We start from the raw sequence: 24,583 nt of genomic DNA, 5'->3' as shown, positions 1-24,583 counted from the left end.
AATAAATATAGTGGGTGTGGTATATGGCCAATATACCATGGCTACGGGCTGTTCTTAAGCGCGTCGCAACGTGGAGTGCCTGGACACAGCCATTAGCCGTGGTATATTGGCCATATATCACAAACCCCCAAGGTGCCTTATTGCTATTATAAACTGTTACCAACGGAATTAGAGCAGTAAAAATAAGTGTTTTGTCATACCCGTGGTATACCATGGCTGTCAGCCAATCAGCATTCAGGGCTCAAACCACCCAGTTTATCATTTTTTATGATTTATTATTTAATCCCAAATCGTCATCACATTAGCAGCCACAGCCAGCCAGCCAGCCAGCCAGCCAGCCAGCCAGCCAGCCAGCCAGCCAGCCAGCCAGCCATCTATCCATCTATCTCTGTGCTCCCCAAAGAGTCATCTTATTTAGGCTAGCAGCCTAGTAGTTCTTCAAAGTAGATAAGGCACACTTTTAAGACTGATGAATAACAACTATCAATTGATTCGATTAATTGTCGGTCGGGTAGATACCTAAACAACTGTTCCCTCATTCGTGAAGCGTTCTATGAACTTCTGTCTTTCTCTTCCTTCTAATTCTGCCGGTCCCACAGGCTTGAACCAATGTGAACAGGCCGTTGAAGGCGCAAAGGATTCTGGTCATTGTAGTTATTTACCCCCTCCCTGCAACGTCCCACAGTTCATACTTGATCTCTGAAGACAAACCCCAAGTTGAGCCAGAGATCAATACGTAATGAAGTCTCCGCACTAACAATGGGTGTCGTTGTCCCAAAACCCGTAAGGCAGGCGACAAGCTTAAGTCCTAAATAAGGCCATAGAAAGGAATTGGGCTTATGTTGGACATATTTTGGCGACAGTGAAACCTCTCGCTTTGGCATCTTTCTCTGGTAAGAGCAAGAAAAAATATTTACAAAATGGAATTAAAATAATTGAGCCTATGTTGTTAATTAAAAACTTAACATAAACCCGAAATGTCGACTAATCGCTTAGCACTACTGGCCAATCCTTAATCTTTTCTCTCATTTTGAAGGTACATCAATGTGACAACATTGATATAACAAGATACAGTATGACTTTAGTGTAGGGTACACTTCCACATCTTAAGGTACTATTCCTGTGTACCAAATTGATAACAATGACTGACTAATGAATGGGCCTAGATCAACAGTCAAATACAGTACACAGATATCTTGGCCATACGCCTCCTGATACCTAACCTGGCCCCTTAAAAGGGTTCAACATTCAAGAGCCACCACACACATCTAGCAGAAAGCTTGGCAACAGTCCCTTATGGCACAGTTAAGTCAGGTGTAAAATAAGCGCACATCTGCTGTATATAAGACAATCAAGAAAACAGAAACATGCATTTTTCCACATTCTAATTTAAGCATGTATACAATAAAGCTGTATTATTATCAACAGGGGGCCTGACAGAGGAAGGTCTTAGTTACAATGTCGATTCACATAAAAATAGGGATCAAGTACAACAGACCTGCAGATCCATCAACAACACACCTCAAACCTCACACACATTGGACTGAATAAACCTCATCTCAATCAATACAACTCTATTAAACCATTATTGCGAAATGTAAACACCCTTTAAAATGTACCATGAAAAGATGTGTACAAATGGATATATCCCTGTCTGAAAAATGCCCACAGTGAGTCGACCTACATATCTTTTTCCATCAGATGAAATACAGTTATGTGGATTATAGTTGCTAGGCCTGTGCTGCACCTTCAGCCACTTTACTACAGATTAGACAGCCAGATCGTAATGAAAACAAGGTTTGGTAGGATGATTATCACACCAATGAGGAGAAATAAGAAATGGAAATGAGAAATGACAACTTCCTTGAATTAAAAACACGTTTCTTTCCATACCAGTAGCCCATATGCAGTGATCTTGAGTGAAGAATAAGATAATGGTATTTCCACATACTAAACAATATGGTGTACAATCCTCCACAGCCACTACCGCCCGACCTCTTCTTACGGTCTGAACTTCTGTGACAAATACCGTCTCAATATGTTTATAGCAGCATAAAACCAGCAGAGTTGTGATGACTGGATAGATCCAACCAATCCTTTGTCTCACTCTAATATGGCTGTCGATGTATAACCTAGCCTATGAGGTGAAATGTGTCTTTCTTGCCCAGTTAAGAATCAGCTAGAGAGATTCATAAGGAGGAGTACACAGGGTTAACAATTTAAACCCTGTGGCCATAGCTATCAAGAATCACAGAGTAGGAACGCTGCGTTTTAGATCACAACGAATACGGTTACATTGACAGGGGAGACCTGATCCTAGAACAGCACTCCTACTCTTGATACATACACCCAGAGCCAGTTTATTAGGTACACCACACCGTTCACGAAAATGGTTCGCTCCTACAGACAGTGAGTCACGTGGCCGTGGCTTGCTATATAAGGCAGGCAGACAGACAGGCATCTAGTTACTGTTCAATTGAATGTTAGAATTGGGCAAAACGAGTGACCTAAGCAACTTTCAGCGTGATATGATCGAAACGGCCGGCCTCCTGGGCTTTTCATGCACGACAGTGTCTAAGGTTTATCGAGAATGGTGCGAAAAACAAAAAACATCTATAGTCAGTGGCAGTCCTGTGGGTGAAAACAGCTCGTTGATGAGAGGTTAAAGGAGAATGGCAAGAGTCGTGCAAGCTAACAGGCGGAGCCACAAATAGGCAAATAACAGGGCAGTACAACAGTGGTGTTCAGAACGGCATCTCGGAACGCACAACTCATCGGCCCTTGTCACGGATGAGCCATTGCAGCAGACGACCAAACCGGGTTCCATCCCTATCAGCTAAAAACAAGAAGAAAAAACAAGAAGAAGCGTCCCCGGTGGGCACACTGGAAAATTGAGGAGGTATTATATATTTTATTTTTTTACGCCTGATCCCACAAATCCCGGTTCCTTTTGCGTCATGCAAAATCCCTTGATACCAATTGAGCAACGTTTCCATTCCCAGAAGAATTCAGGCTGTTCTGGAGGCAAAGGGGGTTCAAGCCCGGTACTAGATAGATGTACCTAATAAACTGGCCCTTGAACTCCAACTTTTCTTTTGTTTTTGACATTTAGGCTAACTCCTTCTTGCCTCTTAGCCCTCAAGTTTTCTTCTACAAATCCTAATGGAACATTGATTTGATTCATAATGTTCATACAGGTAACAGTAAAGATTTGGCACTTCAATATGTTAATACAGTCTTCTTCAGAATGTATTGTTATTAATTACAGGCATAACAATGGTATTACAATGGTGTCACAGACAGTCTGCTGATGACTGGTGATACTTTGGTCTCCAAATCACCAACTGACTGGATTATGAAAAACTGGTCGTCACATTTTTTTGCAAAACAATCACAATATAGATATCTCGATGAATAAATAAATAAAATAATATCCCCAGTCAAATGTTCACTGATAGACTTTCCATAAATAGCTAACATTACACATAGTGATATATTCCCCTCAGACCCTCAGTTACCAATCTGATACTTAATAAAATAGTAAACAAGAAGACCTATTTTTTATGTGAGGTTATTATCAAGCCATTACCAAATTCTGCTCTGAAAAATTCCAGTTGCTATTGGTCTCTATAATGTTGCAAAAACCACAACATTCATACATAGTTTGGGCATGTGTGATGACATCGCCATCTCTAAGGAGTTTGTCAAAGCACAACCTTACTGTTACTCCAGAGCAGAGGGATTCTGAACTGTGGGGACATCAGTGGCCAGTGTCTGACCCCGAAGGTAAAAAGTGCAAAGGTAAGCATAGTTTAGAAATTAGATATGGATTCCTTATTCAAGTGGGAATGATATGTGGTCAGAGGTCAATTCAATAATCTGTGTGTAGGGGGGCAGTAGAGGATGCAGAACGTCTATCAACACACTATCATTATATGAAGGACAACTATTATTTCCATTTTAAATACAATTTCAACGTGAAAAATGTATATTTAATCTTGAGGAGAGAGAAAATTGATACATAAAAAAAAAAAATCTGCTGTGAGGTCTTTTTTAGACTCAAAATATAATACTCGATAGGATGTACGATTTTACAATTCCAAAGGATTATGTGCAAACTGTACTGATCTGTACTAATTCCTGAAGGCAGATAGTTATAAATATATATCATCATCTGTCCTTTCTATCAGTCACTGGGCCAAAAGAAGTGCTTGTGAGGTGAAGAACGCACATTATTAGAATACAATTGAGGGAATAATAAACTATTTTTCATATCAGAAAATGTTCTGTCAATTTAACAATGTGGACTAGTAAACCTGTACTCGATAGTAGTCCATGTTCGTAAACAGGGACGTAAAATAAATAAAACAACAACACTGAATGATAATGGAATGAGGACCAAAAAACAATGGCAGCTAAAGGCTTTAACTATAAACCCAGCAGATCACGACCAAGGTTTCTGCTGCTAACTCAGACAGCATCTCATCACAGTCAGAAAGTGACCCATAATAATATTGCAACTTCAAACCAATCTCGCTCCATCAAGTGGAATATGTACGGATAGGTTTCAATTCGTTTTCTAATTAGGTACCTGTATATGATCCAACTGGTCAGGTCAGGACAGAACAGGACAGAAAAGGACAGAAAAGACAGTCGGATGGCTGGATGATAGTGAGGGGTTCAGTGTGCTGCTGAGTTACTTATACCAGTCTGTCCAACCAAGCCTGTTTCTCTCTCTTCTCCCTCCCTTCATTTTTCTGTCTCCTCCTCCTCACTGCGTCTACAGAGGCAGGTCTGTGCTGTTGTGGCGAGTCTTTCTCGATGTCCCATCGTCCCGGGGGAGGGCTTTCTGCAAGTTGGACATGGCTGCTGTCTTCTTCAGGTCGATCACAGCGTAGAACTCACTGCGCCGTGGGGCCTGCTGGGGGCCACATTTGAGGGGTGGCAGGCGCTGGTGCTGTGGCTGGTGCTGAGATTGGGCTTCCCCTCCACCCCCACCGAGGGCCTGGCATGGCAGTTCTGCATTGAGGTCCACCTGGATATAGTTGAGCTGCCTCGATGGGGTCATATGACCGTGTTCACAGCCCTCTCCCCGACCAAACCCTCCTCCCGGCCGCCTACGGAAATCAAAGCTGAATATTCGTCCGCCACGGTCCAACTGGGGGTGGCAGGTCTGGAGGTGAGGGGGGCAGGCATGTCGCAGCCGGCTGGGCTGGACGTGCTCTGTGTTGACATAGTTCTGCAGGGCGTCACGGTGGATCCCCCCCCTCCCCAGCCCGTCCTGGTGGTACCCGTTGGGTGTCCCAGGACCCTCTGAAAACTCGTACTCGTCAAAATCCTCTTCCTCTTCGTCGTACTCCTCCTCATCCTGTTCCTCGTCATCCTCATCCTGCTCCTCGTCTCTATGCAGGGCGCGGTACTCCCACACCGGTGGCAGCGACGGCAGGTTCTCGTAGTTGAGCAGAGCTGTCCGCCGGTGACCTCCGCCCATCCCTACGCCCCGCTCACAGGGGTACCCCTGAGGTGGCAGAGAGGATGGGCCGTGGGGGTGCGGTTGGAGGGGGTGTGGGTGTGATTGTGCGTGACTGTCTCCGGTGGTGCTACTGCTGCTGCTGGAGCCCACAGACTGGGACACGCTGCTGGGGCTGAGTCTCATCCGGCGCCCCCCTCTCAGGCCGTTGATGTTCTCATAGGTGAGCTGGCTGCCCTGGCAGCCCTCCTGGTGCTCATTGCCAGGGTGCCGGTGCATCACATGGTGATAGTGAGGGTGGTGGTAGGAGTGGGAGTTGCACAAGTGCAGAGGAGGCTCATCCCCCTCTGCCTCTGAGCCTGTGGTGCCCTCTACAGGCAGCATGAGATGGGGATTGTGGCCCCCGTGCCTCTCCCTCTCTAGCAGGTGGCGCTGTGCAGGGGTGGGTCCCAGCATGAATTTGACCTCCTGAGAGGAGGGCTGGAGAAATACCTGGGGTTCCTTGCGTTGTTCCTCCAGTGGGCAGCAGTGCATGCTGGCCTTCCCACCTCCTTGGCCCCCGACAGGGATGGCTCCTCGGGTTGACTCATTGAAGGAGGTGGGCCGCACCTCAGGTAGAGAGTGTACACAGTGTCGACTGGAGAGTTCCCCATCCACAGTAACAGTATTCATATAGGTGTGAACCTGCAGAGATGGGGAGAGAGAAAGAGAGCGAGAAAGAGAAAGATAAAGAGCGAGAGCAAGATTAGCAAGGACTCAGAGAGGATATTACACACATTGCGAGGTGAGGAGTAACCAGCGGTTACAGTGCAGCGCGGTTCGTCACGAGAATGTGAAAACTACAATGGAGCGGTGAGGGGTCAATCTTACCTGGTCATCCAGGCCCATGAGGCTGTGGCCATGGGGATCGTCAGTTAGAGAGGGCTGGGAGGATTCAGCTCTCATGGGATACCCCGGATACCCATTGGGAAAACCCTGGACGGGGAATGATGGAGCTGGAGACAATACAAACTGTGTTGAATGGGAGTCTGGGTAAATGAGGTTAGATGTTTTTATGTCTGCAAATCTAATGGTGTGTGTGTGTGGTGTATTGCATAGACTGCTTAGTAATGAAGTCTTTGTTTTACCCCCAAGTCATTGTGTTTTCTACCCTTCCACCTCTCTCACTCCATACCCTTCCACCTCCCTCCATCCATCCATACCCTCCCTCCCTCCCTCCATAACCTTCCACCTCCCTCCCTCTCTCCCCTTCCATCTACCTCCCTCTCTCTTCCTGGGCTTAAACCACCTGACCAAGTTGTAAAGCAATGGGACTCCCTAAATCTTTCTCAGATTATTACCAATCCCACAAGGCATGACTCCAAACACCCAGAAAGGCTAATGACCGTAGTGTTCACTGTTTCACAGCCTGTGTTTGTAATGGCTGCTCAGAGCAGAATTACTCCACCTCAAGAATTCCATTTGGCGAAAGGCTCGACACATGTATAGGCTGATTGGCTCTCATTCAGGCAAATGAGAAATAAGTGCATTCAGGCAATCCGGAAGGCCAAAGTTAGTTACTTTAACTTCTCTAGGGTAGGGGGCAGCATTTGGAATGTTGGATGAAAAGCGTGCCCAAATTAAACTGCCTGCTACTCAGCCATAACAGCTAAAATATGCATATAGGTAGATTCAGATAGAAAACACTCTGAAGTTTATAAAACTGTTTGAATGATGTCTGTGAGGATAACAGAACTCACGTGGTCCTTCTGTAGCTCAGTTGGTAGAGCATGGCGCTTGTAACGCCAGGGTAGTGGGTTCGATCCCCGGGACCACCCATACGTAGAATGTATGCACACATGACTGTAAGTCGCTTTGGATAAAAGCGTCTGCTAAATGGCATATATTATTATTATTATTATTATTATTATATTATTATATTATTATATTATTATTATTATTATATATATGGCAGGTAAACACCTGAGAAAAATCCAACCAGGAAGTGGGAAATCTGAGGTTTGTAGTTTTTCAACTCTTGGCCTATCGAATACAGTGTCTATGGGGTCATATTGAACTTCCTAAGGCTTCCACTAGATGTCAACAGTCTTTAGAACCTTGTTTGATGTGTCTACTGTGAAGTGGGGGCGAATGAGAGCTAAATGAGTCAGAGGTCTGCCAGGGAGCCCCGAGCTGGCCACGCTCATTCATGTGATAGTTAGCTTGCATTCCATGGCAATTCTACAGACAAAGGAATTTTCCAGTTAGAACATTATTGAAGATTTATGTTAAAAACATCCTAAAGACTGATTCTATACTTCGTTTGACATGTTTCTACGGACTGTAACGGAACTTTTTGACTTTTCGTCTGCACCTAGTGATCGCACGTCATGAATTTGGATTTGTGAACTCAAGGCGCGGACAACAATGAGGTATTTGGACATAACTGATGGACTTTATCGAACTAAACAAACATTTATTTTGGAACTGGGATTCCTGGGTGTGGATTCTGATGAAGATCATCAAAGGTAAGTGAATATTTATAATGCTATTTCTGACTTGTGTTGACTCCAAAATAGCGGATATCTGTTTGGCTTGATTTGTTGTCTGAGCACTGTACTCAGATTATTGCATGGTTTGCTTTTTCCGTAAAGTTTTTTCAAATCTGACACAGCGGTTGCATTAAACTTCTTAGGGCTGCAATCCCGTTAATGGGATCGATATGACAACAGCCAGTGAAAGTGCAGGGCGACAAAGTTCAAAACAACAGAAATCTCAAAATTAAAATTCCTCAAACATACATGTATCTTATACTATTTGAAAGGTAATTTTGTTGTTAATCCCACCACGGTGTCCGATTTCAAATAGACTTTACAGCGAAAGCACCACAAACGATTATGTTAGGTCACCACCAACTAAACAGAAAAATTCAGCCATTTTTCCAGCCAAAGAGAGGAGTCACAAAAAGCACAAATAGAGATAAAATTAATCACTAACCTTTGATGATCTTCATCAGATGACACTCATAGGACTTCATGTTACACAATACATGTATGTTTTGTTTGATAAAGTTCATATTTGTAATGAAGTTCGTCTGCTGTTTGAAGAGAGTCAGACCGAAATGCAGCGTGTAGGTTACTCATGACTTTTAATGAAGAAAATAGCGGTACATGAAATAACTGAAAATACGAAAACAACAAACGAGTGAAACTAATTACAGCCTATCTGGTGACTAACACAAAGACAGGTACAATCACCCACGAAATACAACGCGCACTCAGGCTGCCTAAATACGGTTCCCAATCCGAGACAACGAGAATCAGCTGACTCCAATTAGGAATCGCATCAGGCAGCCAAGCCTAACTAGACACACCCCTAATATACACACTCCCAATTAATACAACTCCAATACGAAATACAACATATAAACCCATGTCACACCCTGGCCTACCCAAACATATAACAAAACACAAGATACAATGACCAAGGCGTGACAATATTTATATAAAAAAATCTCAGTATACATTGGCGCGTTACGTTCACTAGTTCCAAAAACATCCGGTGAAATTGCATAGCCACATCATTCTACAGAAATACTCATTATAAATGTTGATAAATACAATTGTTAGATATGAAAATATAGATATACCTCTCCTTAATGCAACCGATGTGTCAGATTTTTAAAAACTTTACGGAAAAAGCAAACCATGCAATAATCTGAGACGGCGCTCAGAAAATAAATAAAAATATCCGCCATGTTGGAGTCAACAGAAATCAGAAATCACATTATAAATATTCCCTTACATTTGACAATCTTCATCAGAATGCACTGCCAGGAATCCTAGTTCCACAATGAATGCTTGATTTGTTCAATAATGTCCATTATTTATGTCCAAGTAGCTACTTTTGTTAGTGCGTTTAGTACACAAATCCAAACGCTCGTGGAGGTCCATCCGAACGTCGGACGAAAACTTAAAAAAGTTATATTACTGGTCGAAGAAACTTGTCAAACTAAGTATAGAATCAATCTTTAGGATGTTGTTATCATTAATCTTCAATAAAGTTCCAACTGGAGAATTCATGTCTGTAGAGAAGCCATGGAACGCAGGTCGCTATCATGTGAAATGCGCGTGACCAGGACCTGGCTCTCTGCCAGACCACTGACTCAAAGAGCTCCCATCCGGCTCCACAACACAGTAGAAGCCTAATTTAAGTTTCTAAAGACGGTTGACATCTAGTGGAAGCCATAGGAAGTGCAACTTTATCCATATCCCACTGTGTATTCATAAGAAGTTTTAAGGAGAAGTGGATCTAAAATTCCATGCTTAACAGTTGTATCTTTTAGCAATGTTTATTATGAGTATTTCTGTAAATTGATGTGGCTCTCTGCAAAATCACCGGATGTTTTGGAACTACTGAACATAACGCCAATGTAAACTCAGATTTTTGGATATAAATAGGAACTTTACAGAACAAAACATACATGTAATGTGTAACATGAAGTCCTATGAGTGTCATCTGATGAAGATCATCAAAGGTTAGTGATTCATTTTATCTCTCTTTCTGCTTCTGGAGTGGCCGAAGGCACTATATCGCAGTGCTAGAGGCGTCACTACAGATCCGGGTTTGACCCATGAGACGGCACACAATTGGCCAAGCGTTGTCCGGGTTAGGAGAGGGCTTGGCCGGCTGGAATATCCTTGTCCCATCGCACTCTGGTGACTCCTTGTGGAGGCCGGGCGCATGCACGCCAACTTTGCCAGCTGTACGGTGTTTCCGCCAACACATTGGTGAGGCTGGCTTCTGGGTTAAGTGAGTAGTGTGTCAAGGAGTGCAGCTTGGCGAGGTCGTGTTTCGGAGGACGCATGGCTCTCGACCTTCGCCTCTCCCAAGTCCGTACGGGAGTTGCAGCGATGGGACAAGACTGTAACTACCAATTGGATATCACAAAATATATAAGGGGTAAAAAGAACCCCCCAGAAAAAAAAATACTGGACAGTTTTATCTCCATCTCTTCATTCGAAGACTCAATCATGTACACTCTTACTGACAGTTGTGGCTGCTTCACGTGACATAGTGTTGTCTCTAATTTCTTGCCTCTATGCTGTTGTCTGTGCCCAATAATGTTTGTACCATGTTTTGTGCTGCTACCATGTGCTGCTGCCATGTTGTGTTGTCATGTGTTGCTGCCATGCTATGTGTTGTCTTAGGTCTCTCTTTATGTAGTGTTGTGGTGTCTCTTGTTATGATGTGTGTTATGTCCTATATTTTTATTTTTAATCCCAGCCCCGTCCCTGCAGGATGCCTTTTGGTAGGCCGTCATTGTAAATAATGATTAGTTCTTAACTGACTTGCCTAGTTAAATAAAGGTTAAACAATTAAAACAATTATACCCACAATATTAGATGCTATTACCAAGTAAAGTTTGATTTTGGAAGATGCTAACCCACTTAGCTAACTAGCTACTATTAGCAAACCCAAATGCACAACTGCAAAGCAAAGCATTTAGGACATTTTAGTCAGTTCACTTAATAGTTATAATATATCCAGCTGGAAAACACTTAGTTGTGAATTCCATACTTCAACTACACTGAGAATACCAAAAGGTTAGGAACACCTTGAATGGCACACAATCCATGTCTCAGGGCTTAAAAAAATATTTGTTAACCTATCTCACCTTCATCTACACTAATTGAAGTTGATTTAACAAGTGACATCAATAAGGGATCATAGCTTTCACATGGATTCATCTGGTAAGTGGAAAGAGCAGATGTGCTTAATATATTGTACACTCAGTGTAGATCACCTGACGTGTGCTGCACAACAGCATGTGACAAGGCTTCGTTCTCTCATAATTTTGTGCTTGTAAACGAACACCACGTGACTGGGGACTATCGGTAGCTTTATAATAAAAAATGATGTGAAATGAAGAACACGATCTTCTTCATCTCCTAACGTATTGCACAAGTTAATTGCAGGTATTTACCTAAATAGTAGCTACAAATATGATAATTTATTAAAAAACTTCAAAGAAATAGTTTCAATGGTAATGAAGCTATTGAAAAACCATCCCGTGGCTATATCCAAATATCCCGGCATACGGTACATGGTATACCGCCCGGGCCTACTCCCTACCCTTCCATTTCTTTCCATCTCCCTCACTCCCTAACCTTCCACCTGCCTTCCTCCTTACCCTTCCACCTCCCTTCTTCCCTACTCTTCCACCTCCCTCCCTGCCTCCAACAGGTTGGAGCTTGAAACTGGGTTTGATGAAAGGGTTTACAGTAAGACGTGGTAGACCTGTAGGCCCGATTACCGACGGCGATGAGACAACCTACAGGGAGGAGGTCAGAGACTTGACAGTGTGGTGCCATGACAAAACCTCTCCCTTAATGTCAGGGGAAAAAACATCCTCATCCACATCGACGGGGCTGTAGTGGAGCAGATCAAGAGCTTTAAGTTCCTTGGCGTCCGCATCAATAAGGACGTAACATGATTCACACACACAGACACAAAGTCGAGGAAAAGGCACGACACCCCCTCTTCCCCCTCAGGAGGCTGAAAAGATTTGTCATGGGACATTGGATCCTCAAAAAGTTATACAGCTGCACCGTCGAGAGCCTCTTGACTGGTATGGCAAATGCACCACCCTTGACCTCCAAGCGCTAAAGAGGGTGGAGCGAACAGTACATCACTAGGGCCGACCTCACTGCCATCCAGGATTTCTATATCAGGCAGTGTCAATCTGCACACAATACCCCATAATGATAAAGCAAAAACAGGTTTTAAAAATTGTCCTGGGCGTTCTGGAGCAGGTTTTCATCAAGGATCTTTCTGTACGTTACTCCGTTCATCTTTCCCTCAATCCTGACTAGTCTCCCAGTGCCTGCCTCTGAAAAACATCCCCACAGCATGATGATAGCACCACCATGTTATTTCTTACATTGGTACCCCAGGTAATCTTAGGTTTCATTACATACAGTCAGGAAGAACTACTGAATATAAGAGCAACGTCAACTCACCATCAGTACGACCAGGAATATGACTTTCCCGAAGCGGATCCTGTGTTCTGCCTTTCACCCAGGACAACGGAATGGATCCCAGCCTGCGACCCAAAACAAAGACGTCGTAAAAGAGGGAAACGTAGCGGTCTTCTGGTCAGGCTCCGGAAATGGGCACATCGCGCACCACTCCCTAGCATACTACTCGCCAATGTCCAGTCTCTTGACAACAAGGTTGATGAAATCCGAGCAAGGGTATCATTCCAGAGGGACATCAGAGACTGTAAGGTTCTTTGCTTCACGGAAACATGACTCACTCGAGAGACGCTAACGGAATCGGTGCAGCCAGCTGGTTTCTTCACGCATCGCAGCGACAGAAACAAACATCTTTCTGGTAAAAAGAAGGGCGGGCCGTATGCCTTATGATTAACGAGACGTGGTGTGATCACAACAACATACAGGAACTCAAGTCCTTCTGTTCATCTGACTTATTCCACATAAATAAAATGTCGTCCGCATTATCTACCAAGGGAATTCTCTTCGATTATAATCACAGCCGTGTATATTCCCCCCCAAGCAGACACATCGATGGCCCTGAGCTAACTTTATTTGACTCTTTGCAAACTGGAAACCACATATCCTGAGGCTGCATTCATTGTAGCTGGGGATTTTAACAAGGCTAATCTGAAAACAAGACTCCCTAAATTGTATCAACATATCAATTGCGCAACCAGGGCTGGTAAAACCTCGGATCATTGCCCATCTAACTTCTGCGACGCATATAAGGCCCTCCCCCGCCCTCCTTTCGGAAAAGCTGACCACTACTCCATTTTGTTGCTCCCTGCCTACAGACAGATACTAAAACAAGAAGCTCCTGCGCTCAGGTCTGTTCAACGCTGGTCTGACCAATCTGATTCTACACTTCAAGACTGCTTCGATCACGCGGACTGGGATATGTTCCGCATTGCGTCAAACAACTACATTGACGAATACGCTGATTCGGTGAGCAAGTTCATTAGAAAGTGCATTGATGATGTCGTTCCCATAGCAACGATTACAACATTCCCAAACCAGAAACCGTGGATTGATGGCAGCATTCGTGTGAAACTGAAAGCGCGAACCACTGCTTTTAACCAGGGAAAGGTGACCGGAAACATGACCGAATACAAACAGTGTTGCTATTACCTCCGCAAGGCAATCAAACAAGCTAAGCTTCAGTAGAGACAAAGTAGAGACAATTCAACGGCTCAGACACAAGAGGTATGTGGCAGGTTCTACAGTCAATCACGGATTACAAAAAGAAAACCATCCCCGTCACGGACCAGGATGTCTTGCTCCCAGGCAGACTAAATAACTTTTTTGGCCGCTTTGAGGACAATACAGTGCCACTGACACGGCCCGCAACCAAAACCTGCGGACTCTCCTTCATTGCAGCCGACGTGAGGAAAACATTTAAACGTGTTAACCCTCGCAAGGCTGCCGGCCCAGACGGCATCCCCAGCCGCGTCCTCAGGGCATGCGAAGACCAGCTGCCTGGTGTGTTTACGGACATATTCAATCAATCCTTATTCCAGTCTGCTGTTCCCACATGCTTCAAGAGGGCAAACATTGTCCCTGTTCCCAAGAAAGCTAAGGTAACTGAGCTTAACGACTACCGCCCGGTAGCACTCACTTCCGTCATCATGAAGTGCTTTGAGAGACTAGTCAAGGATCATATCACCTCCACCCTACCTGACACCCTAGACCCACTCCAATTTGCTTACCGCCCAAATAGGTCCACAGACGATGCAATCTCAACCACACTGCACACTGCCCGAACCCATCTGAGGAATACCTATGTGAGAATGCTGTTCATCGACTACAGCTCAGCATTTAACACCATAGTACCCTCCAAACTCGTCATCAAGCTCACCCCGCCCTGTGCAACTGGGTACTGGACTTCCTGACGGGCCACCCCCAGGTGGTGAGGGTAGGTAACAACACCTCCACCCCGCTTATCCTCAACACTGGGGCCCCACAAGGGTGCGTTCTGAGCCCTCTCCTGTACTCCCTGTTCACCCACGACCGCGTGGCCATGCACGCCTCCAACTCAATCATCAAGTTTGCGGACGACACAACAGTGGTAGGCTTGATTACCAACAAAAACGAGACAGCCTACTGGGAGGAGGTGAGGGCCCTCGGAGTGTGGTTTCAGGAAAATAACCTCACATTCAACGTCAACATAACAAAGGAGATGATTGTGGACTTCAGGAAACAGCAGAGGGAGCAACCCCCTATCCACATAGATGGGACAGTAGTGGAGAGGGTAGTAAGTTTTAAGTTCCGCGGCGTACACATCACGGACAAACCGAATTGGTCCACCAACACAGACAGCGTCGTGAAGAAGGTCCAGCAGCACCTCTTCAACCTCAGGAGGCTGAAGAAATTCGGCTTGTCACCAAAAGCACTCACAAACTTCTACAGATGCAAAATCGAGAGCATCCTGTCGGGCTGTATCACCGCCTGGTACGGCAACTGCTCCGCCCACAACCGTAAGGCTCTCCAGAGGGTAGTGAGGTCTGCACAACGCATCACCGGGGGCAAACTACCTGCCCTCCAAGACACCTACACCATCCGATGTCACAGGAAGGCCATAAAGATCATCAAGGACAACAACCACCCGAGCCACTGCCTGTTCACCCCACTATCATCCAGAAGGCGAGGTCAGTACAGGTGCATCAAAGCAGGGACCGTGAGACTGAAAAACAGCTTCTATCTCAAGGCAGCTTCTATCTCAAGGCCATCAGACTGTTAAACAACCACCACTAACATTGAGTGGCTGCTGCCAGGTGAACGCACCAATTTGTAAGTCGCTCTGGATAAGAGCGTCTGCTAAATGACTTAAATGTAAATGTAAATGCTGCCAACACACTGACTCAACTCCAGCCACTTTAAAAATGGGAATTGATGGGAAATTATGTAAAATATATCACTAGCCACTTTAAACAATGCTACTTAATATAATGTTTACATACCCTACATTACTCCTCTCTTATGTATATCTATATCATCTACTGCATCTTTATGTAATACATGTATCACTAGCCACTTTAAACTATGCCACTTTGTTTACATACCCTACATTACTCATCTCATATGTCTATACTGTACTCGATGCCATCTACTGCATCTTACCTATGCCCTTCTGTAACATCACTCATTCATATATCTTTATGTACATATTCTTTATCCCTTTACACTTGTGTGTGTATAAGGTAGTAGTTTTGGAATTGTTAGGTTAGATTACCCGTTGGTTAATACTGCATTGTCGAAACTAGAAGCACAAGCATTTCGCTACACTCGCATTAACATCTGCAAACCATGTGTATGTGACAAATACATTTGATTTGAACTTGCAAAAGCACATTTTATTGATGAATCAATATTAATAATGATGATAAATCCAACCTTCACCGTAAGGATGGTGCCAGGTTTCCCCCATACGTGACGCTTGGCATTCAGGCCAAAGAGTTCAATATTGGTTTCATCAGACCAGAGAATCTTGTTTCTCATGATCTGAGAGTCCTTTACGTGCCTTTCGTCAAACTCCAAGCGGGCTGTCATGTGCCTTTTACAGAGGAGTGGCTTCCATATGGCTACTCTATCATAAAGGCCTGATTGGTAGAGTGCTGCAGAGATGGTTGTCCTTCTGGAAGGTTCTCCCATCTTCAGAGAGGAACTCCGGAGCTCTGTCAGTGACCATCGGGTTCTTGGTCACCTCCGTGAACAAGACCCTTGTCCCCTGATTTCTCAGTTTGGACGGGCGGCAAGCTCTAGGAGAGTGTTGGTGGTTCCAAACTTCTTCCATTTAAGAATGATGGAGGCCACTGTGTTATTGGGGACCTACAATGCTGCAGAATTGTTTTGGTACCCTTCCCCAGATCTGTGCCTCAACATCCTGTCTCAGAGCTCTACGGACAATTCCATCGACCTCATGGCTTGATTTTTGTTCTGACATACACTGTCAAATGTGGGACCTTATATAGACAGGAGTGTGCCTTTCCAAATCATGTCCAATCAATTGAATTTACCAAAGGTGGACTCCAGTCAAGTTGTAGACACAGCTCAAGTATGATCAATGGAAACAGGACGCACCTGAGCTCAATTTCGAGTCTCATAGCAAAGGCTGAATACCTACGTAAATAAGGTATTTCAGTTTTGTTTTTTAAGTACATTTTCACACAGAAAAATTAACCCCGTTTTCGCTTTGTCATTAAATACTTTCCGAATGCACTGTACACACACACACACACACACACACACACACACACACACACACACACACACACACACACACACACACACACACACACACACACACACACACACACACACACACACACACACACACACACACACACACACACACAGCACAAACCCACATACATACACACATGTATACCGACACAAATTGACACAGAATTATTGATCTGTTTGAATTGAATTGATTCCCAATTAGAGGCAGCTGGTAATCGTTGCCTCAAATTGGGGATCATATTTAGGAAGCCCTTTCTCCCACCTGCTTTGTGGGATATTGTTTTGAGTGAGTGCATGTAGCACTACGTTTGTTCACGGTCGGTGTTAGTTTATTGATTTGTTTAGAAGATTCACTTAAATAAATTATGTGGAACTCAAATGACACTGCGCCTTGGCCCGTCTTTCCTCACGATTGTGACAGAATATCCCACCAACGCAGGACCAAGCAGCATGTTATGGAGGTTAAGGAGTTTTGGACATGGGAGGAAATCATGTCCAGATGTGAGACCCTTCCTTGGAAGGAGACACCAAGGAAGGTGGAAGGGCAGCGACGACGTCGGGGACCATGGCCTCAGAAACCCCAAGATTGTTTTTTTTCATCTGCACCGGTGCCCAGTCCAGGCACGGTGTCCAGTCCCGCTCCCGGGCAGGAGCCTTCCTCTGCACCAGTGCCCAGTCCAGCTCCAAGGCCGGAGCCTTCCTCGGCGCCGGTGCCCAGTCCAGGCACGGTGTCCTGGAGCCTTCCTCTGCACCGGTGCCCAGTCCAGCTCCAAGGCCTGAGCCTTCCTCTGCGCCGGGGCCAGTCCAGGCACGGCGTCCAACCCAGCTCCATGGCCAGATCTGTGGTCAGGGCGGGGGCTACGACCCGCACCGGAGCCACCACCGACACTAGTCACTCCACCACCCTCCCCATTTGGTTTCAGGTTTTGAGTCCTCACCTTTGGGGGGGCTGCGCCTTGGTCCGTCTTTCCTTACGATCGCGACAGGTGTCTATTTCACAAGTTACCACCAACTAAATCTATGATGCTGAAATGCCTATTTACTCTGTTCCATCTGACTGCGCAATCCACTGTCTCATCAACCCTGCCAGAAAATGTATAAATTTGATCTCCACTATAAAAAGCATCTAGACTTTATCTCCCATTTCTTTTGGACTAACATTTGGTTTTCAACAGCGAGAGAATTGTATAAACCTTGCTGTCTGTCTCTCTGACCTTTTCAATATTGAATTGCGATCTCCACCGTTCAATATAAAGTGAATGTGTCTGAATGAGACAGACAGCACATTGAGCTGGTTGTCATAGCCACATACAAAACTTTTAAAAATTTCACTGGCTAAATTGATACTTTGTTGTGAAATCAACTGAATTAATGGTTAAGGGCTTGTAAGTAAGCATTTCACTAAGGTCTACACCTGTTGTATTCGGCGCAAGCGACAAATAAAATTAGAGGGAGAGGTTGTTGTTTATATTTGATTTGAGCTATCTCCGCTGTGGTGGATAACCAGAAGCCATGGATTACAGGCAACATCTGCACTGAGCTAAAGGCTAGAGCTGCCAATTCAAGGAGCGGGACTCTAACCTGGAAGCTTATAAGAAATCCTGCTATGCCCTCCGGCAAACCATCCAACAGGCAAAGTGTCAATACAGGACTAAGATCGAATTGTACTACACCGGCTCCGACGCTCGTCAGATGGGGCAGGGCTTGCAAACTATTACAGACTACAAAGGGAAGTACAGCAGAGAGTTGCCCAGTGACACAAGCCCACCAGATGAGCTAAACTATTTCTATGCTCGCTTCGAGGCAAATAACACTGAAACATGCATGAGAGCACCAGCTGTTCCAGACGACTGTGTGATCACGCTCTCCACAGCCGATGTGAGTAAGACCTTTAAACAGGTTAACATTCACAAGGCCGTAGGGCCAGACGGATTACCAGGACGTGTACTGTGAGCATGCGCTGACCAACTGGTAAATGTCTTCACTAACATTTCAACCTCTCCCTGTCCGGGTCTGAAATACCAACAGGTTTTAAGCAGACCACCATAGTCCCTGTGCCCAAGAACACTAAGGTAACCTGCCAAAATGACTACCGACCCGTAGCACTCACGTCTGTAGCCATGAAGTGCTATGAAAGGCTGGTCATTGCTCACACCAACACCATTATCCCAGAAACCCTAGACCCACTCCAATTTGCACACCGCCCAAACAGATCCAGAGATGATGCAATCTCTATTGCACTCCACACTGCCCTTTCCCACCTGGATAAAAGGAACACCTATGTAAGAATACTATTCATTGACTACAGCTCAGCGTCCAACACCATAGTGCCCTCAAAGCTCATCAATAAGCCAAGGACCCTGGGACTAAACACCTCCCTCTACAACTGGATCCTGGACTTCTTGACGGGCCATCCAAGGTGGTAAGGGTAGATAATAACACATCCGCCTTGCTGATCCTCAACACAGGGCCCCCCCAGGGGTGCGTGCTCAGTCCCTTCCTGTACTCCCTGTTCCCTCATGACTGCACGACCAGACATGACTCCAACACCATCATTAAGTTTGCTGATGACACAACAATGGTAGGCCTGATCGCCGACAACGACGAGACAGCCTATAGGGAGGTCATCAGAGACCTGGCCGTATGGTGCCAGGACAACAACCTTTCCCTCAATGGGATCAAGACAAAGGAGATGATTGTGGACTACAGGAAAAGAAGGACCGAGCACGCCCTCATTCTCATTGACGGGGCTGTAGTGGAGCAGATTGAGAGGTTCAAGTTCCTTGGTGTTTACATCACCAACAAACTAACATGGTCCAAGCACACAAAGACAGTCGTGAAGAGGGCACAACAAAACGTATGTCCTCAGATCTTCAAAAAGTTATACAGCTGCACCATCAAGAGCATCCTGACTGGTTGCATCAGTGCCTGGTATGGCAACTGCTCGGCCTATGACCGCAAGGCACTACAGAGGGTAGTGTGTACGGCCCAGTACATCACTGGGGTCAAGCTGTACTCTCTACTACCGCACGGCAAGCGGTACCGGAGCGTCCAAGCCTAGGTCCAAGAGGCTTCTTAACAGCTTCTACCCCCAAACCATAAGACTCCTAAACATCTAATCAAATGCCTACCCAGACTATTTGCATTGCCCAGCCCACCCCACCCCCTCTTTTACACCGCTGCTACTCTCTGTTATTATCTATGAATTGTCACTTTAATAACTCTACCTACATGTACATATTACCTCAATTACCTCGACTAACCGGTGCCCCCGCACCTTGACTCTGTACCAGTACCCCCTGTATATAGTCTCGCTATTGTTATTTTACTGCTGCTCTTTAACTACTAGTTACTTTTATTTCTTATTCATATTTTTTAAACTGTTGGTTAGGGGGTTGTAAGTAAGCATTTGTAAGGTTGTTGTTACCTGTTGTATTCAGTGCATGTGACTAATAAAATTGTATTTTTAACATTGTATGGTTTCATTTATTAAAATCAGCTCAAAGGAATGTCATGGATTGTCTTTCTTTTGTCTGAACGTTGTCCTGACAAGAGAGCACATTTTCTCTGCCAGGCAAAACCGTGCATCATTAACTCATTGTTATGGATTTATCCAATTAAATCCAACTAGGAAACAGCTACTTCGCTGTTATTCTGGTTGCACTTTTTGACGTAACTGTAAGTTAGCCGTATTGGCTAGCTAGCAAGCAAGAGATAAGAACGTTGCCAGCCAGTATTTCAATGGAACATCTAGAACGAACGACTGGGTCGCGTCCATAGATTCAGAACAAAAAGACTGAACGACTCTAGCAACCCTAGATTTGAGATGGGACTATATCTTGTGGAAGGATGAAACAGTATGAATAAATTCATCAAAACAACAATTTTAATGAATATGTTGGTAACCCATTGTATAAAAGTGATAATGCCCTCGAAGCCGGTGTTTGGAAAGGGATAGCTAGTCAGTTGAACAACTGAATGCATTCAACTTAAATGTGTCTTCCGCATTTAACCCAACTCCCTCTAAATCAGAGCATATATTGGCATGGCTTGCCGGCCCTCGTCGAACACCAATATCCTCCAAACAGCGGCTTCGAGGGCATCATAACTTAATTATGCCTACACCCTTAAAAAATGACCCACGGGCTTAGTAAATATTGCAAAAGAAAATCAATGATTTTTACTTAAAATAATGTTTTTTTGGTTTTACTTATATTTTAGAATATAATACTTAATGCATATGTGTTGAAAAAGAACGAATATTTCTAAGTAACAACCAACAACTTAAAAATATGATATTCAAAGTATATCATATATTATGTTGGACTCACAAGCTAAATCTAGTTCCGAATGTCAATCGTGCTTGGAACATTTCAACTGACTTTGTCTTGATCTTTCCCCTCTGGAATGGCCATGCGGCAGGTAAGGACCAAATTATAACTTGGAATGTAGTTTGGATCTCTCGACACATATTTTCGACTGAATTTCGAAAATATTTGTGGTAAAGATAAGGTAGAGTTAGATAATATTCTTCAAGTGGGGGCGGCAGGGTAGCCTAGTGGTTAGAGCGTTGGACTAGTAACCGAAAGGTTGCAAGTTTGAATCCCCGAGCTGACAAGATACAAATCTGTCGTTCTGCCCCTGAACAGGCAGTTAACCCACTGTTCCTAGGCCGTCATTGAAAATAATAATTAGTTCTTAAATGACTTGCCTAGTAAAATAAAGGTAAGCCTTTAGCTAGCTATATTGCCAGAGCATATTATATTTGCACATTGATAAGCTAGCTAGTTAATGGCCGTGATGTCTGTATAGTTAGCTATTGGTGGGCATGCTACTAGCGAACGTAAACTCACTCACTTTTGCACATTGCCTTGGTCCGTACAATTGACCTTATTTTAGCGCCCCAAAAACATAATACTGCCAGATCAGCTGTAATATCAATACCATTGTAAAGCACACTTTCTCACCATTCCAACAAAATAAATGACATGACCTAAACGCTGCCAGTTTCTGCATGATTCAAGAAGGCAATGAGCCCCGTTAGGTTTTTAAATGTTGGGGAAGCTAAACTAAAGCGTGATAGTGAGAAGGAGAGATGTTGTGTGGGGGGGAAAAAATAGCTCGATCTGTCCAACCTATCACCTTATCGCCTCTAAAATGTAAATAAAACACTATAAAGAGTTTATATAATGTGTGGTTACCTATTTGAAGGTTTGTGTCGAATTTGAATCGGGTTTTTAGGACGGTGCTAATGTGATCTTCAGAAGTAAATAGTTTTTTTGAGTCATCATCGCTTGCAGTGACGACGCAAAATATGACCCCGGTCACTGTCCATTTCTTGTTTTTAAACGATGAGAGAAGTGCTACACCTGGTGGAGAGAGATTTCAAGACAGAAATAGTAGCTTTATGCGTGCTGTACGTTATGGCATGACACGTCATGATGTAACGGAGGGTCCGTTTTTTCAACTTTTCTCCAATACTTGTCATGTTTTGTCATATATTGTCTTGTCATTATGCTTTCCCTTCTGTTCGTTTCCCCCTGCTGGTCTTATTAGGTTCGTTCCCTTTTTCTATCCCTCTCTCTCCCCCTCCCTCTCTCTCCTCTCTCTATCGTTCCGTTCCTGCTCCCAGCTGTTCCTCATTCTCCTAACTCACTCATTTAGTCTTTTCACACCTGTTCCCTATTTTGTCTTCTGATTAGAGTCCCTATTTCTCCCCTTGTTTTCCACTTCTGTCCTTGTCGGATCCTTGTATGATGTTCGCCGTGCTGTGTCTTTGTCTCGCCCTGTCGTGTCTTGTTTCCCTCAGATGCTGCGTGTGAGCAGGTGTCTGAGTCTGCTACGGTCGGTGCCTTCCCGAGGCAACCTACAGTTAATGGTCGAGTCTCCAGTCTGTCCTCGTCACTACGAGTGGAATTAAGTTTTTTATGTTTTGTTTTCTGCTCTGATTGTCCAGGAGTATTGCTTATATCCTTTACTGGAATAAAGACTCTGTTTTTGCCAAGTCGCTTTTGGGTCCTCATTCACCGGCATAACAATACTATAGAGCCATTACCATGTCGATCAAGGCTTGAATAGAAACGTAGTTCATACCCCAGATTTTGAAGTCAACACAGTCGCTACAGTCCCATTAGTTTTCTTTGCAGCCTCATTTGAATATCGCGGTTGCGCACATTTGTACGGAATGGGGTGAGTTTTCATGAGTAAGTTAGCAGTGCATTTAATCACCTTCGCGCTGTTTCTAACATTTGTCATTTTTGTGTACGTTTTATATTAACCGAAATAGCTTTGTAACATATTACCTACCTAGCTTTCCAAAAAAATGCATCGTCAGCAAACATGACAGTGGAACTGAACACATGTGCCCCTGCAATTTAAGGTTTGCATGCTAGGCAAGCTAGCCAGGCAGAGACATGAACGAACAATACGTAGCTAGCTATCTATCTACACCTAGCTATCTATCTACATCTAGCTATCTAGCTCCACCTAGCTATCTAGCTACACCTAGCTATCTAGCTACACCTAGCTATGCCTGTCCTTGCAGAAACCTTGTTGTTCATGTATTCACAACATGTTCAAAGCAACACTGCAAACGTTGACCTTGTGCACTAGTTATCTAGTCTAATCTAACAGCCAAACTAGCTAAATGAAATAACTGGGCTGGCTAGTAAGCAGCTCTTCCAAGTCAGCTAGGATTGCGATGTTTCTGCTAGCTATCTAAAGCTGAAGTCAAGTTTTATTTTCCTGACATTGTCATAGATTTTAATACAACTCCTCTTCTTTAGGTAATGTTATAGGTATTCAGACGTTCCTGAGTACTGGACAGACACTATTTTCCAGAATACATTGACAAGGTATGTAAATATATTAAAATGTCTGTGTGTTTTGATTGTAGCTCACATGAGGGCTTGAAGGGCCCTATGATTTCCACAATGCGGAAAACTCAGACGGGGCCCAGAAATGTAAACAGAATACACGTCACCCCTCGGACAGGATACGCAGGATATTTGTATTACAGTAACCCAACATTAGTGTGAATAATAGGTATTAGATATATACTGTATTTTTAAAATCAACCAAATGGATTGAACAAGTTGGTCAACAAAAAGTTAACGGAATTTCTGAAAATAAAACAGCAAAAGTATTTTATAGGGCCCTATTAGTGTTTTACACAATGCGTTGTAACCCAGGCAGGTATTGACAATGTGTGTCTTCCTTATTTTAGAATGATTGTCACGCCCTGACCTTAGAGATCCTTATTATTCTCTATGTTTGGTTCGGTCAGGGTGTGACTCGGATGGGAAATTATATGTCTTCTGTTTCTTTGTTTTTGGCCGAGTGTGGTTCCCAATCAGAGGCAGCTGTCTATCGTTGTCTCTGATTGGAGATCATACTTAGGCAGCCCTTTTCCCACCATTAGGTTGTGGGATCTTGTTTTCTGTTTAGTTACTGTAGCCTGACAGAACTGTACAACTTTGTTATTTTGTTTGGCGTCATCAATAAAGTTACCATGTAATGCCTACCACGCTGCGCCTTGGTCTCCTTCTACCAACGAGAGCCATTACAATGATATAGCATATGGGATGTGTAAGTAATGTTTTAAGCTTATATATACACACAAATAATTGACTTCACCTTAATTCCATAGGGATCAGGTGGTGCATGCAATGTTAGATCTGCAGTTTTGCTGCATTCAAACAAACATAACTTTTGAAGCACTATAGACTGAGACATGGACATAATCAACCACTGCCCTGCCTCTACCCAGACTGCATCTGTCCTTCAAAACATGGGGTTCCCTTAAGGTACATTTGTCGAGGCAACTGACAAGTCAGTA

At 44.1% G+C, this 24,583-nt stretch overlaps 1 protein-coding gene across 2 annotated transcripts in view; it reads right to left on the bottom strand.

Moving 5' to 3' along the window:
• Positions 1–353: 353 nt before the first annotated feature.
• Positions 354–24,583, bottom strand: part of LOC124029929 (fibroblast growth factor receptor substrate 2-like) — a 49,343-nt gene continuing 25,113 nt past the window's right edge. For both annotated transcript variants that reach the window (XM_046341482.1, XM_046341476.1), the window contains 2 exons: positions 6,341–6,465; positions 354–6,154 (listed from right to left, as the gene is read on the bottom strand). In XM_046341482.1, the coding sequence (XP_046197438.1) occupies positions 4,781–6,154; positions 6,341–6,465 (1,499 nt within the window). In that variant the 3' untranslated portion in view covers positions 354–4,780. The remainder of the gene's footprint in view (positions 6,155–6,340; positions 6,466–24,583) is intronic.

This window comes from Oncorhynchus gorbuscha, linkage group LG03 (genome assembly GCF_021184085.1).
Source record: "Oncorhynchus gorbuscha isolate QuinsamMale2020 ecotype Even-year linkage group LG03, OgorEven_v1.0, whole genome shotgun sequence".
Classification (NCBI taxonomy): Eukaryota; Metazoa; Chordata; class Actinopteri; order Salmoniformes; family Salmonidae; genus Oncorhynchus; species Oncorhynchus gorbuscha.
The sequence above is the reverse complement of the archived record's forward strand: the minus strand, read 5'-3'. Positions and strand labels throughout refer to the sequence as shown.